Raw genomic sequence first — 24,943 nt, forward strand, 5'->3', positions numbered from 1 at the left:
ATTGCTGTGCACGTAATCACGGTTGCGAGTCGCAACCTTTGGTTGCTACTCGAGACCACATCAAGCTTTGTCGAGACCTCCCAGTTGCGAGTCGCAATCAACACGAGCCGAATCCGGTTGCGAGTCGTAATCACCGCTGTCAAGTCGGAACCGCCGGTTGCGAGTCGGAACCTCTGGTTGCGAGTCGTAACCAAAACGTGATAAACCGAGACCTCGGTTGCGAGTCGTAACCTCGGTTGCGAGTCGCAGCCACCCTTGTCTCGACTGGGCTATTTTGGTGTTATTGGGCTTTGACTGTTGGGCTTTCTGTTGACTGGGCTACGTGTTGTTGCTGCTGATTGTATGTTTGTTGTTACGCATGTTATACGTGTTTGCTATATGTGTTTGCCGTACGTGTTCGCTATGTGTTTATTTGTACCCAACTTGACCGATACTTGGTAACCATGCTAGGACGTGGTGACCAACATACTTGACCGGGTAAAATAATCTACCGAGCAACCCAAGGTGAGTTCACAACTTAAAAGCATGCGTCCCGGTGGTTTGGGACACGAGACTAAAACAACCCTATCCCCTTGTAAAGGGGATACCATTTACATTCCTTCCCTAGTTACTGGGAGCAAACTTACTTTACCTTCCCTTGTATTGGGAAACCTTTTAGTTAATTACTGTTTATACGGAATGCAACCAAACGGCACTAAACGCAACTCTATCACTCAAGTCCCTACTACATAATACCGATTAGTCGCCGGGGCCAGGCGAACGGGTTATTAGTTGATAGCGCTATTTAGGTTTTACCAACCTCACACCGTGCCATGGTATGGGATCGGTCGTGAACTAATGTACTCAGGCATCCGTCAATGATGATAGAACATTGACATCGGGGCATCCTGCGGAAACGCAAACGGTTACCTAGTGTTCGGTATTGGAAAAACAGTTTAGTCGCTAACTTTTGGGGTAGCTCCCCATGGCATGTATAAACGGATAAATTAACTGGTGAAACAAGTTTTTGGTATTTAAAACTGGACTACTAGTGAACTCACTCAGCGTTATTGTTGACCCCCTTATTGCATGCTTTGCAGGTAACCAGTGACTGAGGAGCTGCTGCTTGGGAATGTGTAGTGATCGTCAAAACCCGTGTGTTGGGTTTTATTTATCATGAACATTGTTTAAAACTGTTTATTTATGCTTCCGCTACTTTTTACTCTGAACTTAAAACATTGAACTCTAAACTTAACACTTGCTAATCGTATGGTTAGTAAGCGCTATTTGGATATTAAATTTAATCATTCAGTATGATTGGTGGCTGGATCCTGGTCAGTCACGCCCTCAAAGCGGGTGTTATCCGCAGGTGGATTTTGGGGGTGTGACATTTTCCGTATTATTGCACATGTGCAGTACAAATTTTTTTTTGAAATTTTTTTATACATAAAAACTAGCGAAAATTTATAAAAAAATTGTAAGAAAAATAATTTGGTATGTTTTTTTAGGTTTTCTCATTTGAATTAGTTTTCTCATGATCCATCTCCTATATATATATATATATATATATATATAGGGTACGGTTCTAGAGTGAACACTAGGTTGAGAGTGAACTGTGTGAACTAATCTGGGCCATTGAATTACATCATCTAGAGACTTTTAAACAATGGCAAGATTGTAATTATAATGTTGTAGCTCCCCTTTAAAATAAATAACAGAGGGGTATTTGTGTCTTTTGTTAATTGTATTTATTAAACAATATAATCAAAATCCCTAAAATCTCGCTAGTTTCCATATATACAAGAAACATAGTTGTTAGTATATACACATGTGTACAGTCTCGCTAACTATCAGTTTATACAAGATACACAGATGTTATTTTATACACATGTGTACAGTCTTTTATACAGCTGTGCATTATATTCAGAAATGGTTACATATGTGTATATTAACAACGTATAATATATTAGGCATGCACACGAGTAAATATTAAAAATTATGAAATTAATGAAAATGAAAAATATCAGATGAATACAAAAATAAATAACTTCATCACATATTCAAAAAAAAAATTAATACCCAAAAATAATTACAATTTCAATCTCAAAGAAATTTTTTAATGTTTATTGAAAATTATAAAAAAAATTAAAAATAATTTATTATGATATCTATATATACGGATAATAAAAGAAAAACAATATTCAAGTTAAAATTAAAACAAATTTATGGATAAAGAAATAATGGAGAAATAATTATAAATAAGAGAGAGAGAGAGAGAGAGAGAGAGAGAAAGAGATAAGAGATGAGAAAATTAAGGGATTTTAACTAAACATACTTGGGTAATGTCAATCTTACCCTTTTAATCTAAAAAATGATCAAGGGCCAGGATTAGTTCACTCAGTTCACTCTCAAGAAGTTGTTCACTCTTGATCCTATATATATATACATATATATATATAGAAACGGGATCAGGAGAAAACGCTCAAAAGTGTGAGAACGGTGAGAACGCATCCTAGCCCAAAACGTGTCATCCGACATAGAGAAGGGCGGAGGGGCTTTTTTGTCCTTTTATCTTCTGCTTTTCTAGTTCCGCTTTTCACAATATTGTTTTATTTTTGGGGTTTAAGATTTTTGGCGTTAACCAAATTCAATAACTAATGGCGTTTAGTGGTTTCATTGTATTAACATTTTGGCGTTTATGGCGTTTTTCAAATCGTATTGGAACCCAGGGGGTCAGGAAATCTATCGGAATGGCGTTTTTTCAAGGCGTTTTAGACAAGATGGCCCATTGTTCTATTATTTTTTATATACATTTTGGCGTTTGTGGTATCTTGGTGTTTTACAATTCTAAAATTATATTACAACCACACGGAAAAAAATAGAAGCGAAAAAAATAAATTAAAAATCCTAATTGGATCTCTCTTCACAATCTTCACTGTCATCAGTCTCTGTCTTCTTTAATACTACAAGAACTGTCACCGAATATATGGCGTTTTATGTAAAACTTAACAAACTCATCGGTTTGATTTTTTTTGCATGCTCGTCTGTTGAATTGGCTTTTTGTGGATGTTTGGGGATATAGATGTATGACGTATGGGTGGGTTTTTTTCGCGTTGTTCTTCAACTTGATCTTCATCATTATAATCATCTGACTCTTCAGTGTCATTGATCTCTTCTCCTCATCCAAGCCTTCTTCAAGAACAAAGAACACAAAATGACATATGACTGCCATCAGTATCTTTTTCTTGAATATTTGTCAATCTCATGCAGGAAAATCTTACTGAGTTACTCCCCTCAGCTAACAATCCATTCAGTGAAACTTCACGAAGAACAATACTGAATATCCAAGAAAGCATATTAGCCATCTTTGATTTTTTTTAATATTTTGGCGTTTTACAGTGAGTGGTATTTAGTAGTATTGGCGTTTGTTTTTTTGGTTTGATCAAATGGAAGTTACTGAGACGTATCATTTTATAAGGATGTCTTTTTGACGCGTAGATTTAGGCGGTGCATTATTATAATATAGTATTCGTCGTTTCAGTTACTGTTTTGTAATTATTGTTTTTGATAAGCTTTTTATCTCTGAAGTCTGTAACACGTCCCATCTTTCAAGTTTGGCGTTTTAGATTCTAATATAATAAATTTTCTGTCTCTTCACTTTTACTGTTTTGTAGTTACTGTTTCTAGTTACATTTTCAAATTTGGTTTTTATTTTTATTATTTTATTTTTTGGGTTTTTTATAATACTTGTCCAAAGTAATTTTATTATGGTTTGGTAGTTTTTGGGGCGTTTTATGGCATGTTGGCGTTTTGACAAGCATTTGGCTGTGTGGCATTTTTATTAAATATGGCGTTGTTATTATATAACAATCAACTGAAAAAGAAAATTAATATATATATATATAAACAATTGATCTTCCAAATCTTCACTGTCACCAGTCTCTTTCTTCTTTTGAAGCATCTTCACTGGTTGTTTCGACTTTCGTATGATTTTTTTGTTTTTGTTTTTTGAAGTAGTTTTTTTGTTATCGTGTGGAAGCACAAAGTCTGAAATCAGCCTCTTTTTCTTGAATATTTGTCCATCTCATGCAGCAAAATGTTATTGAGTTTTCACCCTTTAGCCAACAATCTTTGAATTTCCAATGAACGATGTTTGATTTTTTAACTTTTTGGCGTTTTACCGAGAAAAAGAACGCCACTAAATAAAAGCACCTTAAAACTCTAAATTTTGATCATGCTAAATCAATAATGTTTTGCTGTATGGTGATGAGCAACATTGTTAATCCTCAGTTAAGAACGATGTCTGACAATGTTGTCCATCCCATACAGCTACACTTTATTGACAACAAACCTCAATAATGTTTTTGTATATTTTGGCGTTATAAATTGGATGGAAGTTGAGGATAAAGTCAATAAGATTTTACTCAATGAAATGGACAATATCCTCACTTAAGGGTTTTGTCCATTACATTAATCGAAACCTTACCGACAACCAAACTGAATTTCAAATAAAAGTTTTGGTTTAGATGATATTTGATGTTTGGGTTTTTTGGCGTTTCTAAGACGAATGGTATATATTAAATATGGCATTTTGGTTTTTGTGTGTTTTAATGGAAGGTCTGAGATGTTGTATATATATGATGTTTTTGGCGGTTTTTTTAGGCGGGATTTTATTATAATTAATTTTGGCGTTTTATATCTAATAGCGTTTTTAGATTATGATGGTTTGTGCTATTGTAGGTTAAGATGGTAATTTAATAGCGTTTTATTTCATGCGATGTCGTTTTGTGTAGAGAAGTCAAAAGACCTTTTTACCCTTAATGAAGCGCGCCACAGCAATAAAAGTTATGTTATTTACGAAAATGCCACCGCGTCATCTAGTCCATAGATTGTTTTGATCGGACCATCCATAAGCGTTCTCATCGTTCTCACATTTTTCACCGTTTTCTCTAAATCCTGACCCTATATATATATATACATAGGTACGGGATCAGGAGAAAACACCCAAAAGTGTGAGAACGGTGAGAACGCATCCTGGGTCAACACGTGGCGCGGGACATGATCAGGGTCCGAGGGGTTTTTTTTTTCTTTTCAATATTCTTCTTTTTTCCCGATTTTCGCGTGTGACATGCTGCTTCTTTTTGGCGTGCAAGATAATTTTGGCATTAACTAGAATCATTAATTACTTGGCGCTTTACTGTTTTTCTCCGAGTTCTTCTCGTTGAATTAATTCTTGTTGTGTCACATAGTTAACTTCTTTGGCGTTATGGCGTTTTTCAGGTCATTTTTTTGGTGTTCTGGGTCTTTTGTTAATAATTAATTACTATAGATTAATATTTTATAAAATTACAATAATACGAAATCAAAATAAACTAATAGTATTCTGTGGATGGGATTACATTAGAGATGTACCCATCGCTTTGTTCATCATTTTCTTCAGATTCATCATCATCAAATTTTAGATTAGCGTATAACGCCATTAGCTCGTCTCTTATTTGCTGCAACCTATTCTTGAATATCATTGCAACCATGGATTTTGCATCGTTCGAATGTGCTAAATCACAGAGTTGTTCAGTGAGAGATAGCCTCCCTGTCTTCAACATTTCCTCCATTGGCAATGAATATTGCACCCCATGTTGATAAGTCACTTCAACCGTTCCTGCTTCTTCATGCATCACCCATCTGCTAAGTGTTGGTAGAGGAGTATCGTCAATATCATCAACATCTTCATCATCATCTTCTGCTGGAAATTTTCTCTTCAATCTTTTTATTACAGTTCGGATTCTTTCACAATTGTTGGCCATTGGAACCCCAAGGGCCAGGATATCCCTCTGAACCCCTTCATTCATACCAAGCATGGCTTTGATTATCCTTACCTTCACCTTTCTCCTATTAGAGAACTTTATGATGAATCGTTTCTCCTTCCGTTCAAACCTCCATGCAATAACCTTAGCCATTTTTGAAGTTTTTGGCGTTTTGGACAATATGTGGCGTTTTTAGTCAATGTTTTTGGCGTGTTTGAGGTTATGTTCTCATGGTCTACTTTTATAATGACTTTTTCCCCCCGCGCATGACAGGTAATTATGGCGTTTTGAAAAAGATAAATAAATTCAATTCCCCAAGTATTTGGCTTTCAATATAATAAATGTTAGTAATTATGTTTCCGTCGTTTCATTTTACTGTTTTGTAGTTACCGTGTTTTGTTTTCAGATTCATCTATTTTTATGGTGTAACACGTCTAATCTTGACGGCTTTAATTATGGCGTTTTGTTTTCCAATGGCGTTTAGATAATGAATGGACTTTTTGTTTTATTTTCTTTTGCACGTCGTTTTAAGCTTTTTTTTAGATTTATTATGATAGTACTTGTTCAAAGTAATTTTATTATAGTTTGTTAGTTTTTGGGGCGTTTTATGGCATGATGGCGTTTTACAAGCATTTGCTCGTTTGGCGTTTTATTATATTTTTCATTATAGGATTAATGTAGTTGTTCTTAGCTGAAAATAGAAGCAAGTTATGATCTAAATCTTCAGTGTCATTGGTCTCTTTCTTCTTTTGAAACTACAAGAACCATCACGAATAAATGGGGTTTTGGGTTTGGGGTGGTTTATTTTCTTTATTCATGTGTTGAAGTGTCTTTGTGGATGTTGGAGACATAGATCGACTCCCTGTGGGTGGATGCTATCTGCCCGTCGTCTTCATTATAATCATCGAGGCCAAAGTATCATTTACACTGGGATAGGTCTATTCTAATCATCCAAACCTTCTTCAAGAACAAAGAAGACAAAACGACATATGGGTGTCATTAGTCTCTCTTTCTTGAATTTTGTCCATCTCATGCAGCAAAATCTTACTCCCCTCACCTAATAAATCATTCAGCGAAACTTCATGCAGAACATTACTGAGTATCAAAGAAAAGATGTTTGTCATCGTTGATTTCTCTCAACTTTTTGGCGTTTTACATTGAGTTGTATTTTTTAGGAACCATTGTGTTTTTTATGTGTTTTTTTGGTGTGATAAACGGAAGGTGGTGAGATGTTTCTATTTATAGGATTTTTTTTTGGCGCGTAGTTTAGGCGGGATATTATTTTTATAACAAAAAATGTAATTAACATTTATCCGGATGTAAGGCTTGGCAGTTTAAATATTATGGCGTTTCACATTTTGTGGCGTTTTTGTAGTCTGAGAGCTTAAATAAAAACACAGAAAAAACTACGCAGTGATAAAATTGGCGTTTTGTATTTATTTGGCGTTTTATATTTCAACGGCGTTTTATGTGAGAAAGGATGTTTTACCTTTTTTTACCCTTAATGAAGCGCGTCCACGTAATAAAACTGATGTTATTTACGAAAACGCCACCACGCCAATCTAGTCCATAGATTGTTTTGATCGGACGATCTATAATCGTTCTCACCGTTCTCACACTTTCCACCGTTTTCTCTAAATCCTGACCCTATTTTATAAATGAGGTGAACAAACCTGATATAAAAAAATAGTATATAAAATGACCGACTTACCATTTGAGTTAACAGGAGAAATGGATGGGGCTAGGTCAGTTGGACCAAAATGGCAATGGTGAAAACTTTTTGGACCCAAAGGCGATAAATGGAATCTTTGGACTATATTGGCAAAATAGTCCAAACCACAGAGACTAAAATGACATTTTACTCGTAGAATAATTTGTGTAAAATAGAATAGGAGTAACTTTTGTCATTAAAAAATATAAAAATTGAAAAATATAAATAATCAGCATTAATTTGTAAATTAAAAACCAAAAATTAAGAACAAGCACATATTACCCTTCCAAAAATTTATCCTTGTTGATTAGAATAACCTCATTTATATTGTACTAGCCTAAGACCCCGCGAGCTTCGCGGGTGGCTAAACACCAACTAAACACATAAAATAATTTAAACGTAGAAGCGTTAAAGTGTGATTTGTTAAGCCTAATATTTTGAGACAGTTGAGCACGTCCCAATAGTACATTTACATAATGTTCGTTACAAATTAAGTTTTTGTCAACTAAACCTTCATGATGTCTTCTTTAACTCCACTATCGCATTCATCCTCTGACATTATCAATTCCAATCAGGATGACTTAGAATTTAAAGCTCTATTGCTAGATTATTAAAAAGAGTTAATTACTGTTTTCGTCCCTGTGGTTTGTCAAAAATCACTATTTCAGCCCATTAGTTTAAAAATTGCGATTTCAGTCCTTGTGGTTTCACTTTCGTAACCATTTCAGTCCACCTCGTAACCATTTCAGTCCCTGTACTTACAGAATAAATGGATTGAAATGGTTACGAAAGTGAAACCACAGGGACTGAAAATGGTCACGAAAGTGAAACCACACGGACTGAAATCACAATTTTTAAACTAATGGACTGAAATAGTGATTTTTAACAAACCACAGGACGAAACAGTAACTAACTCAAAAGAGTTAATTACTGTTTTATATACATGAAATTAATTTGAAAAAAGTAGATTCTTACTTGAGTGTAAGAACAACTCAAACGGGTTCTTAGAGATGTCAACTGGTTGGCTATCCTCCAACACTTGATTTGCTATAAATCCCTTTTTCTGTTATAGAAAAAAATAAGGTTATAACCCGGAAATTTTCCGGGTAGGAAAATTTAATTTATAACAAATAAAAGTATAAAAATAACACTTTAACATCTAAAGTATCATCTTTTCCTTTTCTCCATCATAAATTTTTAATTGGTTTCTTAAACTTTTTCTTGTTGTAAAGAGCCATAAAAACATACAAAAGCAAGAATGTAAAGTAAACGTCTATATTTAGAGCATTTACATTGGAACCTCTATTATATATTATATAGAGAAAATAATAGAGGAAACAACAAAAATACCATCACATTGGAATTTCTATAATAGAAAAAAAATTAAAGTAAAGTGCACCTCTATATTTATAGGGTCACATATATTCAACCCTCAATATTATATTCTGAGTGTGTAATATCTAATATGATTTTGAAAAGCTTCATTTATACCACAGCCTCACCAATTTTGAAAAGACTCATTTCATCACAACCTGTTTTAATCGAGTTAATCACATGTTATCCTCTAAATATCTTTTGACATCTATACATAAAATAAATACAAACAAACTAATCATAAGTCTGTCTTTAAACAATTTTTCAAAGTTTACCTACTTGAGCAATTAGAGATAAATATAAAGCAAATCACCCGTTAGGTAAAAACGGTTGAAATTGCGTTTTTTTTTTCAGTAAACCAAACTTTATTAATCACCAAAAGAGGCATACAAACAACAATTAAGCTTCCAAAAAAACACACTAAGATACATCCAAAATACTCTTACCCCATTACACATCCAATCACTTTAAAAAAATTATCTATACACATACACTAACCAAAGTCTAAACCAGAGAAAGTGGACCAGATTTAGAGATTGACGCCTATCGATCTGTTAATCATCCACCAGAGAGTAGCCTCCTTAATGTCTTGCACTATTTTAGTTTGAAAAGCATCGACCCCTTTGAAGATCTTATCATTTATCCTTAACCATAGCCTTCATATTGTCATGAGAAATACAATATAAATCGGCATTTTTTTTTCGTGGGCGTATCCAGACTAATTCTACATACACAAACCTTCCAACATATTTATTTAGCGAAGATACGTGAAGCGAACAAACGACAGGAAGAGCAGCTTTTATATTTTTTTATCATACCTGTAATCATTTTATAAATAATGCTATACAAAATTACAGGAAGAGAAACTATTATAGTTATTTTTTTATAATATCAATGGTAATGCTATACACACCTTGTCGTAGCTTAAACACATTTCTTCCGATTATGGCCCAATTTGATCAGATTCTAAAAAATGAAGAAAGATTATCATGAGATACTGTAAAACTGGGGTTTAGGATGTAAACCATAAAAATAACAAATTAATTTAGATGATTAGCCTTGCAGAAAACCCAAATCGAGAAAGTTTACCTGAATCGTTAACGAAAAAAATCAGACTCAGATTGGGTTACTCAAGCGGATATTAATCACTGGAATAAGATCGGGTATCAAACATAAGAGCACACATGAGTTGATTAATAAAACAAAATGGTGAGGAGAAGAATATACATCAGTGAATCGAATAGAGATCAATTTCCCATAGGATCCCATTTAAGATATATAGATATAGATAAAGAACGTTGCAAGATATACCTTTCATTCAACTTCTCATAGGATCTCATTCAAGAGTTCCTTGTAGGGGAAGGAGTCTGAAAGAAGCTCATCACCTAAAATTACAAAACACAATTTGAATTAGATATGCAACTCGAGTACAAAAACAATAGTCGAAGAAGACTCGAAGCATCCCTAAAATTACAAATAATATAGTCAAAACATCTCTTAAAAAAACATCAAGATTTCAAAGAGTTCAAAATTTAAAATCAAACACAATAATGGTTTACTTCAAAATTTAAATTTAAAATAATGATTGACTTCAAAATTTAAAATTTAAAATCTGAAAATCAAATCACTAATATCCAATCCCGTAAATCAAGCAAACTTATTAGGAAAGTCTAACTTTTCAAATTTAAATTCAATTTACAGATTCGAAATTTAAAATCAAACACATTAATGACAAAATTTCAAATTTAAATTTAAAATAATAATTGACTTCGAAATTGAAAATTTAAAATCAAACACAATAATGGTTTACTTCAAAATTTAAATTTAAAATAATGATTGACTTCAAAATTTAAAATTTAAAATCTGAAAATAAAATCACTAATATCCAATCCCGTAAATCAAGCAAACTTATTAGGAAAGTCTAACCTTGCCAAGCAAAACCAACCGACATAGAAACAAACTCATAAGAGAGAGAAAAAATATAAAACAAACAAAAGGAGGGGTTTCAAAAAACGTAAATGAATTTATTTATAGAAACACTACAAATTTTCCGGAAATTAATACAATACCAAATTTATTAGTAACTAAAAAATACAGACAAAATTAAATGAGCATAAAGTATTAAACCAAACATTATACCGGATAAAAAATAGGAAAAAAAACAATAAAACAAAAATTTTTGATTAACATGTCCGACGAAGTTTAATAGTCCGGCAATGGCATAAAATTTAGGGTTAACCATGAAAAAATAAAAAAACAAAACAAAAGAATCATTAATACATATTAATACAATACAAAATTTATTAGTAAAAAAACAAAGATTTTCAAATTTCAAAAAATATCGTAGTTTGATTTGCCAAAAAAAAAAACAAAATAACTTAAAAATTATAGAGATTAGCATAAATGATGAAAACTATTATTATACCAGATCAAAAAACACCAAAACAACGATAACATTAAACTTACCTCTTGTGTTCGAAGAAGATTCAGACTCCTGCAATTGCATAAAAATTATGGTTTATCATGAAAAAACAAAAAATAAAATAAAAAAATCAGTAAGAGCATCACTCTTTCAAAGACATCAAGAATAGATCCATTAATAAGATTAGATTCGAAAATTTTAAATCATCATCAGCAACACAAAAATACAGAAAAATGATTAAAAAAAGTGTGATTAAGCATTTAAAATACATAACAATCTAATCTAGTTTACATACCTACAGAATAAGTGGAATGATCTACAAAAAAAGAAGAAGAACAAATTCTGAAAAACTTTAAAATTAATGTGATTGTCGAAAATTATGGAAACTAACACAAAATTTGGAAGCAATTAAAACTTTAATATAAGTATTCTTGATAAATTTGGAAATACGTTACAATTTAGACAACTTTGATAAGTATCCATAATTGATATAAATTTCAAAAATTCAAATTTTGAAATAATCAGTCAAAACAATTTACCTAAATAGTTAAATATTATTCAAACTTAAATTCAAAACCAATGAGGTTAATATATTCATAATATAATCGATATCTAAATGATTGTGAAAAAAAAAAGATCACAAAAAATACAGAAAAATGATTAAAAAAAGTGCGATTAAACATTTAAAATACATAACAATCTAATCTAGTTTACATACCTGCAGAATAAGTGGATTGATCTACAAAAAAAGAAGAAAAACAAATTCTGAGAAACTTGAAAATTAATATGATTGTCGAAAATTATGGAAACTAACACAAAATTTGGAAGCAATTAAAACTTTAATATAAGTTATCTTGATAAATTTGGAAATACGTTACAATTTAGACAACTTTGATAAGTATCCATAATTGATATAAATTTCAAAAATTCAAATTTTGAAATAATCAGTCAAAACAATTTACCTAAAGAACGATAAAGAAAACTCAAAATAACACCAAATCTATGGAAAACGAACCTGCTTGCAATCGATTGGAAGAATGATCAGCTCTCTAAAGGACCTGTTGTCAACAAAGACATCGCAATTTTAAGGATTTAAATAGAGAATGATGGATGAAACATTGCTTAAGCTTAAACAATAATCTGTACTATAACCTTTCTGGTATGCCAAATCATCACTCCCAATTGTTGAACTGTAATAGTGTCAGCAAACAACGTTACCTCTGACAATTGCTCAAAATCTACTTCAATACGTGAATTTAATCGGAAAACCTAAAGATGAACATATGATAGAGAACATCAAACAGGAAGCGATATTATCAAACATGAATCGATATTTGAAGAATTGTTACCTATTTGTTGAATCGTTTGGAGAAGACAGTGATGGATCCCATCTTTCAAAAAGCACCAAATCTTGAAAAAATATCACAGAAGCACTCAAGAAATGAATATAGGTATTGATGAATGCATAAGTTAGAAATCACTGAAACCCTAAGAAGAGGCGGCGGCTAGGTCTTCCAGACACCAACAACGCCGCAAAAAGAAAATTGAAAACACGGATACATACCTTATACGCCGCATAATAAGGACTGGTTGCTTCCACTCGCGATTGAAGATGAAGAAATCTAGGGTTCAGGAGATTGCAAGTAACATATTAAAGATCGATAGATGATATCTAGGGTTTAAAGAAGAAATAGATAGTGTTTAACAATGACAAAGAAAAATCAAAGAGGGAAAAGAAAAATAACATACTTATGTTTTTCGAAGATCAATCGATGAAGAAGGAAGAACCGGATGCAGGAGATGAGTATTAGGGTTTTGGAGTGAAGTGAAGCGTATTAAAGAAGCTAAGGAGGATGGTTTTGGCGGAAAAAGCAAAAAAAAAATGGTCTAAGCAAATGCCACGTGGCAAGTAATGGCTTAAGCTAATGCCATGTGGCTTAAGCTTGTTTTGCTTTATTAGAAGTAGTAGATTAACATGCAATTAGTCTTCTGTTGAATCAATATAAAACACGGTAATTCACACAAAACAAATGTGGTGTGAGGTTATATTAGTACAAATGCACGTTAATTAGGTAATATTTAGAAGTAAATGAATGTTTAAAAAAAATTAAACTCACGTAAAATCTTGAATTATGTTATTTTAAAAGAATTGGTATCTAGAACAAGTAAAAAATTGGTATTTAGAAAGTAAAAAAAATATTCAAAAGCTATTGAAATTTCCCTTTCTTCGCTCACTTCCTAAAATCCCCTTGGATAGTTACTTGCTCGTCTCTACCATCATCGTCCTACAAAAACACACACAGCTACGCGACAACTAATCTCCTTATGATTGAAGACTAAGTGCACATACAATGGAACAAGGATGGGACTCTATCCGAAGAGAAGCATGATCTGGTAGCGAGTATATATAAAAAAAATATCAGGTAAACCTAGGTAAGATTAAAGAAATCGGGCCCTAAAACTTTTGGGCTCGAAGCGAGGGCTTTATTGCCAATGTTTTAGGGCTACCCCCATTACAACTTTGTCAGGCCACTCAGGCTACTCGGTGTGGGGAGCGGCCTAGGGCCGGCGACGTCCCAACACCCCGCCCCCTAGGTCCGTCCCCGTCCTCACCGTCCTCCCAAAGACGTTCTCGCTGGGCCTCCATAATTCAAAAAGAGTTAAATGTCATTTTAGTCCCTGTGGTTTGGGTCATTTTGCCTATTTAGTCCAAAGGTTTCATTTTTAACCCGTAGCCGTGGGTCCAAAAAAGTTTCACCGTTGCCATTTTAGTCCACTGGGTTAAGTTCATTTATTTTTTCTTTTAACGAGAAGGGTAAGTCAGTCATTTTATATGCCTGAATTGCCTTTTTAGTTAACATAATTACATATAAAATGACCGAATTGCCCTTCTCGTTAACAGAAATAATGAATGAAGTTAACCCAGTGGACTAAAATGGCAACGGTGAAACCTTTTTGGACCCACATGTTAAAAATGAAACCTTTGGACTAAACTGGCAAAATGGCCCAAACCACAGGGACTAAAATGGCATTTAACTCATTCAAAAATATGCCGTTTTACGGCTAGTTTTTTATATATATAAAAAAACTTACTTCACCACAGCTATAGTCCACACCATCATTGCTCACCCCCCCCCTTCTCCGTATCAACGCCCGTCTAGCAACAACGATCAACACCTCTCCGCCCAAAATTGACCTTGGCGAGACAACCACAACCAAATCGACGGCTTTCTTCAGAAGATTAAGGCTCCAATAGGTACGATTCGACAATTTAGGTTATACTTTTCAGCTTTGATTTTTCATCAGGCGGAATCGATGGAAAAATTTTTAATGAATCGACTATTTTTTGGCTTTGGAGTCTGAGATGGTAATGTAATGTTGAAGAAAAGTTAATGTTCACCCATTTACCTTCTGTCGCTACCATTATTGTTGATTTTGTGGCCCAATTTGCTAGTGATTTTTTTTTTTTTTGGATTTGGGGTTTCGTAGGGTAATGTTGACCCATTTGCTTTGTGTCAATGGCATTTTTGTTAATGAAGACCACAATTTAATGTTGACCCAATTTGCTAATGTTTTTTTTTAACATTAACTAGTTGATTTTTCGTCCGCACGTTGCGGCGGGCACCTAATGCCTGCAAAACGCGTGTCGGTAACGGCAAGCAGATACCGAATATCAAAACATAAATAAAAATGAAAGTGGTAACGATAGTCACTTCGTCCAAAAAAAAAACGATTTTAAATAATCTAATATATAATAATAGGGCACACACGTCCTACACGTTGGAAATTCGATTGTTTTCAGTTTAGCTATTATGGTGCTAACACGTTAAAATATGGATGAGCTCGGTACCGGTAACGGCACCGAAACTACCGATCCGAAAAATCATCGAAATTAGGTACCGGCACCGAAAATGCTCGGTACAATACAATATGGTATTTGAAGGTAAAACTCAGTAAATACAGGTATGGTGCTAGACCGGTGTCGAACCGAAAGTAACGATTCTGAAAACGCCAAAAGGTAGGTACCAAATTGGTACCGAAAATAATTGATATAGTAAATTTGGTACTGATACGATACCGGTTTAATTACAGGATTTCATATGATTTGTTCATCAATAATCTAAATATCCAAGTTAATTTTACACGTTACAATTCATTTATTATAGAAAAAGATAAAAAAGAAAATAAAATAAGTTGTTGTGTATATAAAACCTAATTCAAACGAAATACAGTTTACTTACAATGTGTATGAAAAGTAATCTAAACGGTGCAATTACTTACGTTGCTACGTTGCTACATGATTTGATGAGCTCGGTACCAACCGGTACCGAAAATACCGTTACCGAAAATACCCAATAGTGGCTACCGGTACCGAATATACCTACCTGGTATGGTACGGTTCAGTACCGGTAGGTACTGGTACGGTACCAGTAGGTACTGGTACGGTACCGGTATTTGAGGGTAAAAACCGGTGAATACAGGTGCCGAACCGATACCGAAAATGTCAAAAGTCGGTACCAATTTGGTACCTAAAATATACCCGGTTTGGTAAATTTGATACCAGTACCGGTACCCGATACCATTTGCTCATCCCCTTGATGATGTTACTATTCATTGGGTTGTGTATAAAAAGTAATCTAAAAGGTGCAATTACTTGCGTTGCTATGAGCTCGGATCGAAAATCCCTAAAAGTGGGTACCGGTACCGAATATACCTGGCACAGTACCATCATTTGAGGGTAAAAACCGGTGAATACCGGTGCCGAACCAATACCGAAAATGTCAAAGTCGGTACCAATTCGGTACCTAAAATACACCCTTGATTAATTTTAATATATAATAAAGAAATCGTTACTGTTCATTTCGTTTGATTTTTAATATAACTAGGTTTTTTCACAATCGCCACGTTGCGGCGAACTTCTTTTGTTATTTAATCTGTGTTTACATGTGTTTTGAAATCACTATGAGGGCGTTGCGCACGAAACAACTGACAAGAATAAAAAAAAATATAGAAAAAAACAATAAAAGATAACAGAAAGAAGATTAACCAAAACAGTTTTATGGTAATGATGTTGTTCGTATGAAACTCGTGGTCAGATATAAGCAAATGGTACTGGGTACCGGTACTGAATTTCCTGAACCGAAAGATCTTAAGTACAAATTCGGTACTGACTTTTGGCGCCTACCGGTTTTTACCTCCATATACCGATACCGTAACCGGTATTTTCGGAATCGGTATCGGTTAGCACTGAGCTCATCCCTACCCCTGAAACTGAAAAAAAAAGAAATCATTAAAAGTTGTAGAAAATAAACAAAAAAAGTTGCACGATACCGTTGTTGTTCGTACGGTACCCATGACCAGAGATAAGCAAATGGTACCGGGTAGAAGTACCGAATTTCCCGAACTAAAAGATTTTCAAAATCATTTTGGTACCAACTTTTGGCGTTTTCTGTACCAGGCTGGTGCCGGTTTTTACATTCATGTACCGATAACTGTACCAGGCTGGTGCCTTTTTTACCTTCATGTACCGATAACGAACCAGACCGTACATATATTTTCGATACAAGTATCGGTTGACACAAAGCTTATCCACCTTAAAAAGTAAAGAAATAATTTTTATTATAATATTAAAATAATAAAAGTATTAAAAAGATATATATATATAGGATTAGGTTCAAACGTGAACAAAATTCCAAGAGTGAACTGCGTGAACTGATCTGGGCCCTTGATTTTTATGATCTTGAGATTTTAATTGAGTGGCATGATGGTAATTATTTGATTTATTTTTACCATTTAATTAAATACATAAGGGTATGATGGTAATTGCACAATCAAAAGAATTCAAATAGGAAACCTAAATTGTTTCCATTATTTAAAATCTAATCAAATCAAACTCATTCCCAATTGATTCTACACTTCAACAATCACCTCCACAATTCATATGGCTGATTATTCGATTCTGGGTTTTCTGTATTCCAATCTATTTTACCTTTTTATTATTTAGTTTACCACTTTTCTTGTTAGTTGTTGTTCGTATGAAGATGGTTATGGTTCTTTCACAATTTCAAGCTTTACTTACACTAAAACTTTCATCAGACCTTATGATTGGCGTTATATCAAAGGTGATGATCCCCACTTAGCTTCTTATTTATTTAATAATTCTAATATTAGTTACATTAAGATTTTATTGATATGCTTAATTGTGTGTATTTTGACATTTTCCTAGTTGAATTATTGTATAGTTAACTTTCAACGAGCTTTAGATAGCAACTTAATAATCGAATTTTGGGTCATTAGATTATGGTTCTCATTTAATTGATTGAATTTTGATGATCTGTTGTTGGTTCATAATTTACTTATTTTACTAATTTGATTATATTTTTTTTCAATAAAACTATACTATGATTTAAGTTCTGATTTTTAATTCAATGTTTTTTTCTGGTGGGCCACTGTGACAACTTTGGGAAAAGAGTGTTGGGTACATGTAATCTGAGTATTTGTTGATATGTTTGGACGACTCATTATTGTGATTTAAAGGCTGTGTTAAGTTTGTAATTGCATTTTTTTTTATTAGGCTGTGTTTACTTTTGAGTCATTCTCGTCAAATTAATATAACTAATTTGTTTTTACAAAATAGGTTGGATGGATTTATGGTTCAGTTACAGAGAATATCCTTACGGGCTTCAAGATGCATTGCCACGGTCGGCGATCAGTTTATTGTGTTCCGAAGAGGGCTACATAAGGGTTCTGCTCCCATTAATCTTTCGGATCGTCTTCACCAAGTTCTTAGGAGGGCGGAGTTTTTTTGTTCAATTTTTTGATGTTGCTCTGTTTTTTAATGCAATGTACACATGTGTATTCTGATTTTGCTCTGTTTAAATGTGATGTACACATGTGTATTCTGATTTTTCCCTCTTTTTAATGCGATGTACACATGTGTCTATCGTCTGTTTTTGTGATATCTCATAATTTTTTTGTATTGAATATTGATGTACACCTGTGAATTACTGTACACATATGTACGATGCTGAGTACACATGTGTATTGTTCTATTTATAACCAAGTACACATGTGTATACCGTTAAATATGAAGGTTACGTGGATCTTAAAAATCAAAATTTGAATTCTGGTGATGAAATCTGAAATAAAAATTTAAATTGAAATCTGGTGATTTGTTGTTTGTTTTGATAATTATCTTATTAATAAATAAAACATAATGTGGATAATGAATTTAAATTAGGAAAGATGTAACTTAATTCAATTATTAAAATAATGATTTAAATCTAATTTTTTATATAATTACAATCTTACCCTTAACAACTAAAAAGGAAATCAAGGGTTCAGATCTGTTCACGCAGTTCACTCTTGGGAGGTTGTTTACGCTGGAACCCTACCCTATATATATATTTACTATAATATTAAAAATTGTTGTTACTGTTCATTACCTTATGTTTTTAATATATAGATAATTTTTTATATAATTACAATCTTACCTTTAACAACTAAAAAGGAAATCAAGGGTTCAGATCTGTTCACGCAGTTCACTCTTGGGAGGTTGTTTACGCTGGAACCCTACCCTATATATATATTTACTATAATATTAAAAATTGTTGTTACTGTTCATTACCTTATGTTTTTAATATATAGATAATAATAAGGATAATGATTTATTTTATAACTTATTAAATGTTAAAAAAAAACATGTTGATTTAAAATAAATAAATAAATAAAAATGAGGAGGCCCATCCTTCATCCCTCTTGGTCCATCATTGGAGATTGGAGGGGCATCCTCCTTGGATGTTGATATGACAATCACGTGGAGGGGCATCCTCCAAGTACTTGGCTCCTGCACACCCTATAGTCTCATAATACTTTGCCTCTTTGAACTGATTACGAGTCTACTCGAATAACATCCCATCCCGATTATCTTGGTCTGGTATATGCGGCATGAGCCATAAAGTTTTAACTAACAATCAAAAATCTAAAAATGTTCTTTATGAATAATGATAAAAAAAAAAATTAAAAAAGCTTGTAAAGCATAATTAATGATGCTATTAACTTATAATAGTTACTAACAAACAAAAACAAACAAATAATTATTTAACTTGTTATAGGAATCTTTCTTGGATGCATTTCTATGACATATCAAACAAAACCAGAATTCCCATACTCATATGCCCTTTTTGTGTGATGGAGGGAGCATTCGCATCCAACAAACCCACAATGAGTAGATCTAGAGGCAGCAAATTGGCCAGACGGGTTAAGTAACGAGTAAAACCAGGTTCAAGTTACAATGTATTGGATTAGGCTATGGGATGTGGGACCCTAGGGGCTTTATCAGGACACGTCAACGTCACATTAGATCCACATCAGCCAGGGGGCTTTATCACGCCCTCCCTTAACTTGCATGGTATTGTATAAATCCCCGTATTAAACAAAATTAAAAAAAAAAGATTCTATTGGTTGAAATGCATGTGGGCCCCACCTGAACACTTCTTCCTCCTCGTTACCATGGTGGCGAGCTACCTATAGCGCCCCTCCTTAAACCCCATGGTGTGGGGGTGGCGCCACTACCCAAACGCCATTGATGCTGATAGACAAGGGTGACGCCCCCACACCCTCCGGCCTTAGGCCGACCCATAAATATTACATTGATCCTTATTTTTGTTTATAACTCATTTGTTAAACATAACTATATTAATTATATCATTACAGAATGAACTAACCTTTATAATAAAACGATTTAGGAGGCTGGACCACAAATTATATCATTATAAAATAAGCTAACTTTTATAATAAAATGATTTAGGAGGCTGGACCAGAAAATGATAATAATAATAATAGTGTATTAAGTTTAATTAAATGAGAATAAGAAGAGCAACCCTTTTGTTAGTGGATGCCAACTTCTGTTCATAATAATTGACACAGCTAGCTAAATGTCAACACAACTTCTGTTGCCAAACTTGTTTTCTATATTTTGTGTAAAAAGTAGCCATGTGCATCTGCTTCCTTCACCAATCACAGACTCTTGGCTGCCTTTATCTTCCCCACACACACATACCACCCAATCATATCTAACCACCTCTTCATCTCTTTTCTTTTGGCATTATATATATCTGCCAATTCAGATCTATACCCCTTTCATTTCAATCATTTACACTTTTGCTTTGCTGCTGACAAACTCTCCTTAAGTCTTTACTTCATAACTTGATCTTCAATACTTTTCCTCATGTGTTGGAAAGTTGGTTGTTTTCTTGAATCTTGTTAAAAAAAAACATGAATCCAGGAACCCAAATCCTCAACTCATCCTCTTATTTCATGGGCTTTGAGGGAACCAAATGGACCCAACAAGAGAACAAAAGGTTTGAGGATGCATTGGCCTTGTTTGACAAGGAGACACCCGACAGGTGGCACAATGTGGCGCGCATGATCCCCGGTAAATCGGTCACAGATGTCATCAATCAGTATAGGAAACTGGAAGAAGATATTAGTGATATAGAGGCAGGCGTGTTAGTTGTACCCGATGATCCTTTCGCGTTAGAGTGGGCGGCTAATATTAATCATCCACAACTTTTTAGTCATGGAGGAAAGAGATGTCAATCTAACAGGATTCTTGATCATGAAAAGAAAAAAGGAATTCCATGGACAGAAGAAGAGCACAGGTAAATTTATCCAAAACTCGGTTTTCCTTTAACCTTTAATCGTTAGTAGTAACTTTTAGATATGGCTTATGAATCTATTGATTCATGTTATAGGACATACGCGTAAACCAAAAATGTACGAATTTTATGGTAAAAGTAAGGATCTATGGATAAATAAATTAAATACAGAATATATAAGTTTTGTAATCATATTCGACACAGATAATTTATTATCAAAAAATTATAAACTTTGGGTAAATAACGATGTTTTAACACTTTATCCAACCCGCCCAGCAAAAACTATGAGCATGGGTAATGGGAACCATACAACTTGGCAGTGCATGTGATAGTCATAAAGGATGTGGTCCATAGATATACATTATTGTTAAAAAAAATCTGGTTCATTTTGTATTATGATTTAAATCTCAGGCAATTTCTTTTGGGGCTTAAGAAATACGGTAAAGGGGACTGGAGAAATATATCGCGTAATTTCGTGACAACTAGGACACCGACACAAGTGGCAAGTCACGCTCAGAAATACTTCATTCGCCAGTTATCCGGAGGTAAAGATAAACGGAGGTCAAGCATTCACGATATCACCACGGTGCACATTAATCAAACTATAAAAACAAATCACTATCCGGGACATGACATGGAACAAACACCAAGTGAATGCACCACCACACCGCCGCTAGAACCGCCGCACCACCACATGGCTAAAGCAGCTCTGTACCAATGGAGCCACCCTAACCAGCAGCAGGTGGCAACAAATATGGCATTAATGATGGCACCACTTCATGGGATAGGGAGCTCATCATATGGACCACAATATGGACATTTGGGTACAGTTTTTCAAGGGAACTGCTAGGACTGTGGAACAATAATCTAGTATTAATATTGTTTGTTTTAGGACTTGATTTTATGCTAATTTAGTAGCTAGGAAGGAATATTTATTGAAGTTTGTAGGATAAAAGTGATGTAGTTGTTTGATTACTTGCTATTTAGTTTCTAGCACTTGTTCATTATTATTGCAACTTAACCTGTTGAGCACAATTTTAGGAAAATTAGAGGTGACAAAATGGATGCATTGGGAACGCGACAAAAAAGCTAACTTTTGTACATGTTTAAACTCTAAACTAGTCGGGTCAGCCCAAAACACTATTTGTCGAACTTGAGCTTTTCAATAGATGAAAATGGGTCTACAAAAAATGATAAACGCATTATAGGTCACACGCTTCGATTGACCAGTTTTCATTTATAGTAGTTTCTATTATATCTTACCCTCTACGACACATTAATTAGGGCGGAAAAATTTCGCACAGATCAACCCATTCTAGAGATACACATAGGTTGGGATGTGCAAAGCTTCAAGGATCAACCAATGATTTTTGGAGTCTATTCATAAGGGCGATTAACTAAGTATGGCATGTTACACAGAATCTTTAAGTTTGTTCAAATAATATTAAAAAGAATCTTTATAAATATTCCTAAAAGCAAAGAATCTTGTTGCTTAAAGTATATGTAGCACTAACATGATCTAAAAAAGAAGTAATTAGGCTAGGGTACCTAACAATGATAAAGTAATAATACCTAACTGGACCTAAAACTAAAATTAATTCATCATAGTACATAACTTTTGAATCATGTATAATAAAGCTTCCTTGAATCTATGGATTATGCTAAAGCAGCTTCCATTATTGAAATCAAACTTTGTTTAGTGTCAATATAATTATATATTCTTTGACTAGTATTCTTAATTTCCACCCTACGTACATTGTGACAAAAAACAGTGTCTTGTCCACCATTCAATATTCTTACTAGCACCTTTAATTTGGTCCCATATACCTTCCACTACTTAAAGTGATTTTTATTCTTTAGGTAAGTTGCATACTTCTTTAGCCTCTCCTCTTCACTTGCAAACATTCTAACTATTTTGCAATTTTGATATAATAATTAATCATTAACGAAAAGCCATCAATCGTGGGTGTAACTAGTTGACGCAGTCTTAGTATCTGGTAATGATAACATCGATCATTAACAAATTAAATAGTATAACGTATTAAAGACTGGGACTCGAATTATCCGAAGAAACCTAGCTTCACTGATCACATATTTATATCATTGTGCTTGTCACTTATTCAAAAAAAAAAAAAAATCCTTTTAGTACCAAGTGACATGTAAGTTCTAACATGGGGAAATATTGGTTCACAATCTGGAACTAATGCTTGTAATCTTTTTAGGTACTTGTAACAATTAAGTATAGGAAGATGGATTCTTGGTATTTGGAGCTGAGAGACAATTTGATTTAAGATTCCCCTTCTTTCCAAACGGACAACATTAACATTAACAATTAAAACATATCTCAAACATACCGTGTCACAAATAAAAGAAAATGCTAAATCTCACTCTTAGACCATATCTAATGGGTCATGCACCGTGAGAGACGCCATATTACGTCAGGCACACACTCAGTGGCGTACCAAAGAATTTTTTCATAGGGGTGTAGAATACTTTTAAAGATTTTAAGCCCTAGGTGTATAAAAAAATTCGGTCCGTATCGGTCGGTTCATGTAAAACAAAAGAACATCAAGCTAAAATTTATATAATTATCAAAAACACATCAAACGCCGTTACAAACATATTTAAAATGTCACCCTACAGGTTTTCATGTTTTGAAATCTATCCTAAACATCATCTAGAGCTACTTTCCTAAGCAAGTCTTTTTCTATATAACGTATACAACTTTCACAAAATTCTCATCGCCAATCCGATTACACAAGTCGGTCTTCACGTTCTTCATTTCCAAAAAAGATCTTTCAACGGATGCAATTGCAAAGAGTAATACGAGAAAAAGCTTCAATAAACGATACATCAATGTAAATGATATGTGAATATTTGTTCAAACCATTAAACTTACAAGACTTGACAAACCATTCAAGTTGGCGAATTGTTTATCTTTTTTCACAAAATCAATATAGTTTTCGAGTTGAACCGGAAGCCTTCATTTTTCGGCTTGATCGAAATCATATACTTCCCGGCTAGTTTTAGTATATATGGAATGTCAAACGCACTAAAATTACCATACGGACTCAAACAACTCATACAAACAAGTAGTTCCGATGTTACCTTAAAACGGTTCCCAAATGTGCCTCTACGGTCTCCAAATTGGCTCCTAAACAAATAACAACATAAACAAAACACACGACCCGATTTTGAGCTATACTCTAACCATCCCTCATACTCGTGTTTGTCATGCCATTCTTCCTTAAATTTTCTTAACTCGTTACCTTGAAACGTTGATTTTGGGAATTCGATACCTCTTGGTTGACATGGTCCTCTTAGTAGATATGCCCTTCTAATCTCATCTCGTTGATTCACGTTATATGATTCAATCGGCTTGCGATCATAAGGATCTGAAGGAAGAGTATCCACATCAACGAATTCGGAAGATGATTCAACTCATTTCCTCTTAAGAAATCCGGTCATAACTTCCCTACTCATGGTTCCTATCAAATATAAAACAACAACACCAATAACACCATTAAAAACAACATTAAACACTTAAATAATCATCACCTAACTTCATAATTTTCCACTTTAAAATCATGCTCTAGTTTTAATTTTTTATTCCTTGTAACTAACTATTTAAATACACTAAACTTTAACTAAAACAACAACATCAGCTAACTAAAGTTTCAAAAAACAACAAAAGAACTGAAATTTCAAACTTTTTAAATAATTTTATCTCCTAAAAATCCAAATAAAACAAAAAACAACAAAATAATCGAACCATGCAAGGAAAAAGTGATCAAGATGCTATTTTTGTGAGTTTGGTGGCTGAAATTTACTATTCTCCGGCGAAATCCGAAGTTGTTGCTGCCTGATGAAGACCTGTTGTGTGCTGTTGTTGGTGTCGTGGGTCTGGGATCACAAAACAAAGAGCGGGACGAGAGAAGGAGAAAGGGCAGTGGGTTAGGTTATTATATTTTATTTCAAGGGGTGCGTCCGCTCA

The 24,943-nt window shown here is 33.8% G+C and overlaps 1 protein-coding gene across 1 annotated transcript; it reads left to right on the forward strand.

The window, feature by feature from the left end:
- The first annotated feature begins 20,280 nt into the window (after window positions 1-20,280).
- Window positions 20,281-21,965, forward strand: LOC110876215 (transcription factor DIVARICATA). Its single transcript, XM_022124393.2, has 2 exons — window positions 20,281-20,952; window positions 21,361-21,965. The coding sequence occupies exons 1-2, from the start codon at window positions 20,567-20,569 to the stop codon at window positions 21,797-21,799; spliced, it is 825 nt and encodes a 274-aa protein (XP_021980085.1). The 5' UTR covers window positions 20,281-20,566; the 3' UTR covers window positions 21,800-21,965.
- Window positions 21,966-24,943: the final 2,978 nt, after the last annotated feature.

This window comes from Helianthus annuus, chromosome 13, assembly GCF_002127325.2.
Source record: "Helianthus annuus cultivar XRQ/B chromosome 13, HanXRQr2.0-SUNRISE, whole genome shotgun sequence".
Taxonomy (NCBI): Eukaryota; Viridiplantae; Streptophyta; class Magnoliopsida; order Asterales; family Asteraceae; genus Helianthus; species Helianthus annuus.

Coding starts and splice junctions, on each gene's coding strand:
- LOC110876215 (XM_022124393.2), top strand. CDS start 20,567: ATGAATCCAGGAACCCAAATCCTCAACTCATCCTCTTATTTCATGGGC. Junction 20,953..21,360: donor TGGACAGAAGAAGAGCACAG/GTAAATTTATCC, acceptor TTTAAATCTCAG/GCAATTTCTTTTGGGGCTTA.